Source organism: Merops nubicus, unplaced genomic scaffold, assembly GCF_000691845.1.
Source record: "Merops nubicus isolate BGI_N331 unplaced genomic scaffold, ASM69184v1 scaffold4002, whole genome shotgun sequence".
Lineage (NCBI taxonomy): Eukaryota > Metazoa > Chordata > Aves > Coraciiformes > Meropidae > Merops > Merops nubicus.
The window spans coordinates 80,418-92,821 of NW_008594102.1; the positions used below are offsets into that span (position 1 = coordinate 80,418).

Sequence of the window (12,404 nt, forward strand, 5' to 3'; positions counted from 1 at the left end):
AGGTTAGCTTTTTTAGCACCCCTGCCTCAGTCAAAACCAAAAGATCTAATTTCAAGAGTGTTTGAAAAGCTTTTAGAAATCAGAAATACCAGTATTGCCTCTGCTTTCAGAATATCACAGAACAGTTGCTAAATTGCAAAACCATAACTGAATAAGCTAGAATTTGTGGAGCTTACCTTCCTACGATGGGATGGCACAATAAAATATGTTTCAATATTATGTTTCTTCAAGAAACTATTCCTTTCATGACCATATCCTGGTTCTACTTCATAGTCCCCATTTAGGCACTCTAAGGTGGTCTTTGTAATGTGAACTTTCCTGGAGAGAAAAATCGTACACCGCAGCTTAAAGCAAATACATTATGGGCTAGTTGCTAATGAAATACATGCCTGTGCAGAAGATCATAGAGGTCACATTACATGCAAATCTCCATTTTTTATGTAAAAAAATTTGTTTTGTCTTTTCAGCCAAACAGAACATAGAAATATTTCTACTACACGCATTTTCTAAACTTGAGCAGAGTGAAGAGAAAGATAGCTATTGGCTGTCCAAATGTCTGCACGCATTTGTTGATTTGTAGAGAGCAGAAGTCTGCACATTATCTTCCACACTGGGTGGCTTTCTTAAGTGTTTACCTCAAAGCCTGCTTGGAGAAACATCCTGCTGTTTGAGTGACTTAACACTCCGAATTTCTCCTGTTCATAAAAGAGAAACTTCTTTTTCTGTTCCCCTTCATGTCTGACTTGTTTAATTTGCTCACTCCGTTTTGTAGGCAGCTCTCTAACTCACTTTGTTTTGGCAGCACAGCCATCTATGACACCATTTGTGTGACTTCTCATCCTGAAAACTGTCTTCACATTTTCTCCCGAAAGACCCCTTATATTTGAAGTGTCTCCAAAGAAGATATCTCAAAAGCTCCTAGTGCTTTACTCTATGAAACACATGCTCAGCTTTTTTTCACTGGAAAGCCTTAAGGTAAGGAACATACAAAATACTCTGCCAAAATAGTCTAAGGCAGAGATACACAACAAACAGAAATTCATTCATTTTAACCATGATAACTAAGAGGTTCCATTGTCCCCCTGGTCAGCAAATCATGATCTTGTGAAACTCCAACAGAGGATGGTAGGTCTCAGCCAAAGGGTGAGTTGCACACCGGAGCACACCCTTGAATGCACCTTTGTGAAAATGCACTGTGTGCATTTAAACTGGGTCCCAGGCTGCCCAGGGAGCACTTAAAATCCCAGGATATGCCCCATGGGTTGGCTGCAGGTTTATGTGCTATCATTTGCACACCCAACATCAATATTTGAGTGCAGAAGCAGGTATTTTTTTTCTATAACACACTACTAGTGTTGAAAATCTTGCCACACACTTCCCGCTTGTGTAGAGCTGCAAGGGTAAAAATTTCCTGGAATAACTAGAGGGTTTTACTTTTATTATGAAATGGTAAAAGTCTAGCATTCCTACACTCCTAGCATTGCCTCACCCTTACTCTTTGTGTTTGGTAGCTTCTAATAGGACTTTTCTTCTGAAATGTTTTACTTCTGATCTAACCTATTATTCATGTAAATGTTAATATAATTTGGACAATTGCACAGGATAAATCATATAATACATTGATTTCCCTTACTAAAAACAACCCTTTTTGTTAATAGCAATTACATTGCAAATGCCTCAAAGAAGGAAATAGTTTTCATCCATACAGGTTTCTCTTTCTTTTTCTATGGTTCTCTCTCAGACATACCCAGGCAGTCCTCCAGCTTCCATTACATTAGCTAAAGTCACATCATTTGACCAGACATCATATTGCCATTTTCGGAGACCCAGGACGCCACAAAGCACCCGGCCTGTATGCAATCCCACTCTCATGTTGAGATCAACCTCTGTAGCTTCTGCAACAGATCTGAAAGAGACAGTAGCAGAACATTAATCTTCAGACAATGACATTGCTCCTGATTTTCTTTTTCTCTCCTTCTACCAAAGTTAACATATATATGCATCATTGAATAGACAGGATCTTTTCAAATTTTCAAATTATATATTCAGGTAGTGTTCTTTTCCTTCACTAGTTTCCAAGACCCAGTTGTAATTCCAAAAAAAAAAAAAAAATTTCTTGGTCATATTGTAATCACTGTTGAACAAATATGTCAGTATTTCTAAAGTTCTTGACCTGATAAACTAAAATTTAATTTTCCAGGTTTCTAGGAAATCCAGAAAAGGTTATGTTTCATTACATATAATAAAATAATAAAACAAAAAAGAGACAATAAAGCAAGTGTAGTAAATGGCTTTGTCATGAAACTTCCCTTAGACTATAACTTTAAGGTTTTATTTGCCACTTTTCCAGTATTTGCTATCATGGTCCTACATAAATGTAGATATCTTACTGGGAGCTGAACAAAGAACTTTCTGGCTGTAACTCAAATAACTCAGAGACAGCCAGCTTAACTCCTGCACTTTTGTGTTTATCTCACACCTCACACATATTTACTTTTTTTTTGGTCATACATGTTCCTTTTTCCCAATGCATATTAGTTTCAGCAGGATAACAAGTGACCACAACATTTGCTTCGAAAGACTTCTGAAAATATCTTATTAGGCTTAATTTTAACCTGACATATAAGTAAGCAAACATGTTTCATTTCTACCATTACTCCAGGTTGCTTTCAACTCAGTATTAATAAATGGGCTGCCTGGCTGCTTCTTTTTACCAAAAATCCCTTGTTAATATTTCTTATTTGAAGAGATGTTTAATATGTTAATATTTCTCTCCACTGGTTGGTGGATTTTTCTCTATTTTTTAACCCCCCTCACTTCACTCCTACAAATATCATTCTTGATCCTATATGGGCGAACTGAATTACATCATGGAGGAGTTCAATATTAAACACTAAGGGAAGCGTTGGTCTTGTGAGTAAAAAATAAACTTGAGTCAGCCAAGACTTGCATTTAATTTCTCTCCTCTTTTACCATTTCACTGTGTTTCACAGTTTTTCCTCTTTCAGTTCTCCATCTGTAATATCACAATAGCACTTAATTTTCCTTACTCCTTTTCTTTGTAGTGGCTTGATTTCAAGGTAATAGTATAAAATGTTTAACTTGTAACTAAAATTGTATAAAATAACGTGGAGAAATAAAGATTCAGGTTTGTGATGTTCTCTTAAATTCATCACTTAATTAAAATTCCACTTGAATGAAAACCCACTCAGTTAAAAATTAACCTTTTTTTTTTTTTTTTCCCAAAATGTCTCAGACTGTCCATCTTCCTGGATGATACTTATTTAATATTTCATGATCTTTTCAACTGTCATTTTCACTCTGCTACTGCTAGGAAACTGTTGCTACTAGTAATTATCACAGAGGGTTGTTCTATGTCTTTACCTTTATGGCATGCCCAGCTAAGCATAATTTCCTATGATGAGACTGAAAGGGCATAGACATATTAAAACACTCTTAGAGTTTCTCTGAGAAAAAAAGGTATGAAGAGGTACTAGTTGAGAAGGCAAATGGATAAGCAGTGACTCCACTCTGCTATGTTCTAATCTGTTCAATTACCCAGTTGCAAGAGATGAAACCAGTAAATCAGAGCAAGAACAGCAGATCAAGAGTGATTATAACCATGACTACCTTCCCAAAGCTACTGCAAAAGTGGCATACCTGTACCTATGGACTTGCACCTGTAAATTTAATTTAACCTTCAGAGGTTTTCATTGTGTAGGTGGGAAAGGATGAATTAATTGGCAAAGTCATTCCTAAATGCAGTTTTAATTTTGGTGCTACAGTAAGGAACGATTCTTCATTTATGTGAGTGCAAGACATGCTGTAACTTGCACCCTGTACTGACTTGTGAACACTGAAGAGGAGCCTTGAAGCTAATAGTCTTACACATTACATGCAGAGATAACACAGTGCATAAATATTTGCAACTCTTTCTGCTACAGAGACACCTGGAATTCCACAGTTAAGTTGCAGTCTCAAAAGAGATAATATCAGTGAATAAATGAAACTAATTAGTGTAAGAATTGATTTTCCTTATGTTTCTAAATTTAAATTTTCCAATGCATTTAATAGAAGACCTTAAATTGAGGCCCTGACTATAATTTTCCCTTTCTATTGATCGATATATTTTTTAAAGTATTGTCCAGCTACACTGGAGTTGGCAGAGAATTCTTTAGGAGGACTTCTCAATTATTTCAGGAGTAGTCACCCTATTTGTCTCCTGTATAGTTGTACTTGCTTAAATACAATTAACAGAAAGGGCAGCATAAATCAAGACGTGGAGTGAGCAGCACAACATACCTGGCCTCAGCTTAAGTAATGAACTCTACAGCCATGAAGTGCTGAAGTATATAACCTGTCAACCATCACTAACATACATAATGTGGAGATCTCTTTTGTCCCCACAGGGAATCTGAGCACACCACAGCTTTCAGTCATATTTTATGTAACAGCAGAGAAGGGCTTATGCACAGCTTTCTGAAAGATTAAATATTTCCTTGTCTTATTTCTACATTGCAACTCAGCTTTCTTTTATTCAATATCTGTTCCCAGTTAAGTCTCAAAAAATGACTCCAAGGACTTGAGTGTTACAGGGCTTGTTGTGCACACTGTCTGCTTGACAAAGCCTTGAGGAGATGAAAGGAGCTAATAATATAAGCCAACCGATGATAAATTAACCTTTGTATCTTCACTTGTGCATGTGTACTGAGCCATTAACAGGCTGACCTTACAACAAGACCATACCCTGCAAACCAAAGCCCTTCGGGATTATACCCTGCTTGCCTGTCTGTGTTCTCCTGCATAACTAAATATCCATGTAATTATCTTCACTGGAGAACCTGGAAGTGTGTGGGTTTCTCTGTTCACAAATTACTGTTAATATTTTTTTCCCATTTAAAACAGTATATGAAACCTCAGGCTAAATGTAAGTGAAAAGAGTGAAATTCAGACCAATCCAGACCTTTGACCTTGCTTTGTCCCTGCTAACTTTAGAGAGAGGGAGAAATTTAATTGGCTTTTAGGAGTTTGAATAGAATAACAAAGAGTAAATTAAATGAGCAGAGAAATACAATATGGCTGATCATACTCGTGTTAAATAAGCTGGACCGTATAATATACCAACGAAGCATAAAGCAGAATCTAAAACCACTTTGTTTTAAACAAAAGATTTCAAGAAGTAGGCACAGTAAAAAGTCTAAATCAAGAACACATTTCTACATTTTCTGAAGAAATGAGTGTGTTTCAGGGGTGCTTTCACCATTATTAAATTTGAATAGCAAAAAAAAGTTCATGAAAAGTTGAACTTTTTGCATTCACCTTGAAGACCTGTGTGCCCTTCATGCAGCTAATTCTCATGAATATACCCCACCAAACTATCAAAAATGAGAAATGTTAAGGCTTCACATACAAAACAGAGCAATATCATGATCATATTCCGAACAATATGAACATTTCTGTGCTAAAATATCATTAGTGTCCAACAATGCATTCTAAATTATAATTCTGAAGAAATACTAGCACTTCACAAACAAGTCATGAATAGGAAAAAGAAAAGTTTCTCAAATAAATTATTCACTGTAACTTATTCTCTCCTAGGATCAGATATCATAGACTCAAAAATTTTCCATATCTTAACACAAAAGTAGGCCCATGAACAAATGGAAATAGTAAAACATTTTCTTTTTAAACTAGAAACATGCACAGTCTATGTGAGTGACTAATAAGATAACCATCTGCTCTGACAGCTCAAGTATCCTACCAAGCCTTTATATTTTATTTTTCTCCTTAGCTACAAAATATTTCACGCACTGCTACAAACCATCAAAGTCATTTAGATCACCTGCGGAACAGCTCCAGACTTGTGCTGTGCTTGAAGAAAAAAAAAAAAAAAGAACAAAAAAGGAAAAGCTCTGCATTTAAATTATTTAGGGTCTTTCTTTAGGTCCAAAAATTTATGCACAGAAATAGATGTTTCTTGGTTAAAGGTATAGACAAGATTTTTGGTTCAGTTACCTACATTTTCTTTTTATACATGCACGGTTCTAAGGTAAGGGTGCCTTTAATTTTGCATATCTCTTTAAATATTTCTATGTCAGTTCTGTTTCAGCTATTTTAGGAACTGGTCAGCTCTTTGGTGTTAAGGACTAAGACTATCTTTCTGTGAACTGCTCTGTCAGTCCTGCAGGACACAGGAGGAGAGGCTGGTGGCCATGGCCTAGAGCAACAAGTCCTGCCCACATGCTCGGTCCCCTTGCCTCATCTCAAAGTTGTCTTGCCACATGGTGGGGCCATGTTAGGCCTCTCAGGCAAATAAATTTTGCTGTTTGAAAGCCTTTGCTGTCCTGTTTCGGCAGTTGTAAGGTAAGGCTCAAGGGTTTTCGTGGGTTTTGTTTTTCTTTTTTAAATATGATCAAAGCTGTTTGCTTTCCCAATATGTTGCTCACCTGGAGCACAGCAGCAGAGAACTAGGACAGAGAGCCTGGGCTGTGAGGGTCTGATGGCTTCAGCAGTCAAGAGGATCACTTTGACAGTGGTGCAAGCTGACTAAGCTTTCATCAAGTGCAGACAGCGTTCTCCACTGCTGAAAATACAGTTGCTGTTTTTCACTCCTGTGAGTCCAAACTTTCCCAGGCCCTGGTCCTCCAAAGGACCAGGGAAAAAGCATCAACAGTGTTACCACCAGGAAAGTCAGTATTTCTGTCTTCTTCCTCAGACAAAAGATCACACACGAAAACTTAACACTTCAATTTGGCTTCTTCAAACTGGCTGCTGTGGCTCCTCTGCCTTGCACGGTGCCTTTGGACAGCCAATGAGCCAAACCATAGCAAGCAGATAGTTAAGCATCACCTTCCACAATGTCCCATGAAATTAAGCAGCAGCACAATGTGTATGTGAAAACAAACCCAACTTTCATCTGTGAGGTCACACACAGATAACTAGTGGAATCGTCTATATTAGGTGGAGTCATCCATATGGGATAAACTCACCTATGCGGCACAGAGAAAAGCTGACAGAACCCACTGGGGTGCCCAGATTTCAAGAAGCAAATGTTCATGGCCACTTTCCTTCAGACCTCTTCAAACCCCACATGCAGTAGGAACATTGAATCCAGAACGCCAGACAAGGCGTCTTCTAAAGTAAGCCTCCCCCTCCTCCCCACTGTACTGTGTATTGGTTAAACTGAAGCAGTCAGCACCAGCTACTGTGATCTACAGATGTACTCCTACGTGCCATGCTCCCTGCTAATGTACAGAGCCCGTGGTGCAGGTAGTGCTGTAAGTCCCCCTCAGTCAGTGCTAAAATGGCATCCTCTTAAGATTTCAAGAGGAGTACTGTGAAGATGTGTTGTTTATGTGATGACACGAGTGATTATAGGATCCCATTACAGTTTTGAAAAGTCTGTGAATGTTAAGCCCAGTATTTTGACCCAATCCAAAATCTAGTATTTAGATTCTGTTCACCCAGATTTCCTGCTAATCTCCAATTGCAAACATAGTTCACATCTTGCCCTATGGCATTATTGAGTGCATTTAAGCAACTCCCTCACTTCATCACATTTAATCTCCTAAGAGGTTACATTTCTGGACTAAGCCAAACAATGTTTAATATCTTTGTCATCAGTTGCTGAAGTGCTTCATAAGGAAAGGCAAACTATTATTAAGAATGTATAAATTTAACCTGGTAGTGCTGGCTTAAATCAGAACTCTTGACAGTTTATAGGGGAGAGAGAAAGAGCTTGGGTAGCTGGGCAAAACTTTTCTACACAGAATTAGCTAACTATATCTATTCAGAAGGTACATTAAGGTAGTAAATAGAGTGGAACCTCCAAATTTGGCAAGCAGCTTAAGCAAGGTGAGGGATGTACTTGGCATAACACTGTTCAAAACAGGACAATATCTGCCACATTGGAACATCATCTGGCACATTGGAGGTACTAATGAACATGACCATTTAAATTATATGACTAACAAATCCCTAACAGTTAAACCTCACTTGATGCAAGCAATTATCAGTGGTATGCAACACCTAACTATGACTTAAATCCTGCCATGGTTTAAGTGACTCTGAAGTAGAACAAACACCTGACCTCTACTGGGGCACTGACACAAAACCCATTGGCAGCAGAAATTCTTTTGGAATAGAAACAGAATATAACACTATCTGTTTTGTTGGGATTTTTTAAGTGAAAAAATGATCCTCCCATAATGATTCTGGTCTGACTTTAACTGTGCCATTAAAAAAAAAATACTTCGAAGAAGGCAGATGCAATTATGAAAATTTTAGGTATTTTTAATGTTGTTTGAAAACTACCCTGAAAATATCAATCTAAATGTAATGAGGCAACATTTTCTGATGGTATTCACATGCTGCACCATATTCTAGGTTAGTAAATAACAGTAACAGAGCACATGAAGAGAATAGAAAGTATCAGTTTATACGACCTCATAACATTCAACTCAGTCAAATCACAGATTCATGGACTAGTCACTAGAAGTTTCTATTCCTTAATTTCCTGAGGAAATCATGTCTTGGTGGGACAAAATATCTCTCAGACAGGCATTTTTTAAAGATGTAGCTGCTGAATCACAATTCAAGTGTTATTATTTATTTAAATAAGTAATTAAGCAATGTGACAAGACAGCCACTAAGGATGACAACTTTCAATCATAAATTACAGTGCCAGTTCCTGATTTCTGCACTAAAGTGAGCTATCATCTGGCATCCAACTCTGGATCAAAGACTGACATTTAAAACCAAAAGTGACTCTGTGTCTCATGGGACTGATAAATAACACATAATAATCATATCAATAGCAAATAAAATAGCAAATAAAATGTTGCATTCCAACTTTACCATCATAAGCTCTTCAATTCGCCTTTTCATTTGCTCAACATATTTTCAATCAAATTAATCTGGGTAATCAATTTTCTAACTCTGGTCTCTGGGAAGGATTGAAGAGCTTTTATCTAATCTTCAGCAGAACCTATTTTCTTAGTTTGAAATTCTTTGTGCAGTTGGCTTAGCCACATGTTTCTGTCAACAAATGAACCTCACCCAGAGCCCAACAATATCTGAACAGATGATGCTCCACTTGCAGTAAAAAGAAAAAAATAGTACTGTCATCAAGGTCAATGGTACTTGGAATGTATAATTTTCCTGTTTTGTAACATGAGCAGAACAGGTACATGCATTTAAATAACAGAAGAAATATGTGTAGAGCCTGGATCTTACAGTCCTTACTCACGCTACTAATTATTCATTTAAAAAAAAAAAGGATTAATTAACTGTGCTTATGTTCGAAGGATGCAGAATAGGTCTCTAGCCATTCAACAACCCTAAATAAATCTGGCACTCTCTTATAACCTTGCATCTTCTCCATCTTGCCCTCTCAACTTGCTCTGACTAATGACTACACTAAAGACTTACAATTTATTACTTCTTTACAAAATAAAATGCTGAAATTGTCAGTTGGTTTGTCTTCTACCTCAACCTCTGAATAAACATGTCTAAATAACACATTGCAGCTCATCCACTTAGAATCACAGAGGGATGATGCTAGAAGGATCCTCTGGAAATCACACAGACTAACCCCCTGCTCGGAGCAGGGTCAGCAGCAGAACATTGTCCAAGCCTGTGTCTACTTGGGTTTTAAAGCTCTCTAAGGATGCAAACTCCACAACCTTCCAGTGCGATCTCTCCAGTAACCTACCACCTCCACGGTAAAAAAGTTTTTTTTTTTTATGTTTAAATGAATTTCTTGTATTTCAACTTGTGTCTACTTCCTTTTACCCTGAAACTGGATACCACTGAGAAAAGTTTGGCTTTGTCCTCTTTACACCCTCCCATCAGGTATTTGTATGCGTTGGTGAGACTCCCCCTGAGCTTTCTCTTCTCCAGTCTGAACATTCCCAGTTCAGCCCTTCCTTTTTCAAGTTTATATTAGCATGACAGCAGCCAATAAATGATGACATTAAAAGGGAACATGTTTCATTTCTAACATTAGTAAAACTGAAACATTCAGAAAAGGAAAGTTCAGAAAATTATATCACTACATTATTTTTATACATGAAACAGAGCAAAACTAATGAATTATAGAGTAATGCTAGGTTTAACAGAGGTTAAGGGCATCAGCTACTGCTTTCCAGGGATTAAAAAAACCCTGAACTTTGGAAAAATGTGTACAAGGCCTGTATATCTAACTATGCTTCTAAAGGCTGACGCTTTCTTATAAAAGGAGTATCCATACACTGCTGGAAGAATGAACATATAGATAATTTGCAGACTTAGGATATTCTTTTAGCATTTTATATGACCACAGACTGCCATATATTATCACAGATTACAAAGATTTTTATGGATTTTACAATGATGATGAACTTACATTGAATGAGAGGGAGTGTACGGATTCATTTACCCAACTCTTCACACGCTGAGAGATTTTACAAATGAACATTATAATAAAAACATATAGATTGAGCTAGAAATTAGAATCAGCCTTCAACTGCTTAAAGTATTTTTCTCCTTTTCCCTATGCTTTCAAGGCATCTGCAAAAAAAAGCTCAATGAATCCAGATTCACAGAAAAGTTTAAGTTTGATGTGAAACAACAAAAATATGTGATAATGTCCATGTTCCTCTGAGATATTAGCAGGATTTGAACAACTATCATTACTTCAGAGAGAAACCAAACTCTCCTGCACAAAACTTACAGTGAACTCCGTGAGAAAATCATAATGTATTCTTCTACAACACCAAGATTCTCCAGAAAGTAGCACAATTTTGTTTTGGAAAAACAATTTGTGTGCATATATGTGCATAAACATCCTCACACACAAATGGAAGACACAGAATGCATGATTTGCAAAAGCTTTATTAGAAACCTGAAAGAAGGTGAAATGATCCAAATAAAAAAAATGTATAATTTGAATTAATATGTCTTATACTTACTTTGTTTTTTTTTTTCCCCTTTATTTAATAGGTTACTATTCATTTTAAAACTGAGAGTACACTGTGGTTTATTCACCTTCACAGAGAAGACCTGGCTTCTCTGTGTACAATGCAAAAACTTAGGGATTAAGTGAGGGGAAGCAGAACCCTGAGTCAACTCCAAGAGTCCATCTGACAACAGAGAGAACAAATAACTGGCTATTGGAAACAGTAGCCAAACACTTTCCAACAAAAAACAGACTAAGGCCCCGGATGCAACACACTTGTGTAAGCTCATTCCAAATGCAACAGCACTGTGCTTACCAGTATTTACCTATAAACAGAATTAAATCAGGTGTGCTCTCCTGCCTGTAGTTTCCCTTTAAGACACATGCACACAGGCACAAAGCAATCCAGTAGTGAAGAAATTTCCCACTTTTAGCCCTTCCCTTCTGTGTAATGAAATAGATCCCCAGCTCTCTCTAACAGCTTATTCACAATTCTCTCACATTCACATTTTGCACCTTGTTAAAATAATGATCAATGCAAAGCTCTCAAACATAAAAAAAATGTTTTGATCAGCAAAGTGAATTCCGCATTACATTTCTGAAAAGCAGAATAAATTAAAGGTTTATACATGGCATACAGAAAGGAGAAATCAGCAAGCTATCATATTGAGAATACAAACACAAATACAACATGCATACATCAGGACTAGCTTTAAGTTTACATACCAGTGTGCAAAATCAGTAGTGCTTTCACTGTAAAACAAGAAATTGGACTCCATTTTTTGTGGCAAGTGGCAATAGGAATATTTTGTTATTTGCTGTTATTTTTCTAATCCCTGATTAATATATGTGTGTGCCTCCACATACTCACATTGGTGCACTGTTTCCTCACAGTGATTAAATGGAGTGGAAAAATCAATGTCCAGAACAACCACTTCTAAAATCAGTATCCTGAGACCTAAATGCAACAGTGTGAATTGCTAGGTGGGCAGTGCTAGCAGACACTGCTGTTTCCCTGAGAACACACTCCTGAATGCCACACAGGAGCTGTTGTAGAAGTCCTGTGTGGGCTTACCACACACAGTTGAAATGCTGGGGTTTGAACCCCGAGCCCCAAATTAAGGTTGCCATATGGGTGATTCCTACAGCCCTTCATAAAGAGGTGGCGAGTTTGCCTTATAGCTTCCCCCTAGGGAGAGCCATAAGGGAAAAGAGCCCCAGGGGTCCTGCATTGAGTTGACAAAGGTCAGGTGTCCCTGCTTGGGGATAAAAGCTGGGACCACTGGCAGGGAGTCAGGAGTGTCTGTCTGTGGAGTGCACTCCACAGAGCTTCCTGGTTCAGGGCAGACCTCCTGACTCTCCCTGGAGCTGGGCCCTGGTCTGTTTAGGCCTTTGCAAACTGTGGGTGGATTGGGTGAGAGTCGCCATGTGGGCACCTTTCTCTTATGTGTTTAACTGGCTGGTCTGG

At 37.7% G+C, this 12,404-nt stretch overlaps 1 protein-coding gene across 1 annotated transcript in view; it reads right to left on the reverse strand.

Moving 5' to 3' along the window:
* ADCY1 (adenylate cyclase 1 (brain)) overlaps nt 1–12,404 on the reverse strand; it is a gene marked incomplete at its 5' end in the record, with an annotated part of 104,463 nt that overhangs the window by 46,248 nt on the left and 45,811 nt on the right. The window contains 2 exons of the mRNA XM_008935621.1: nt 177–318; nt 1,748–1,906. Of these exons, the coding sequence (XP_008933869.1) occupies nt 177–318; nt 1,748–1,906 (301 nt within the window). The remainder of the gene's footprint in view (nt 1–176; nt 319–1,747; nt 1,907–12,404) is intronic.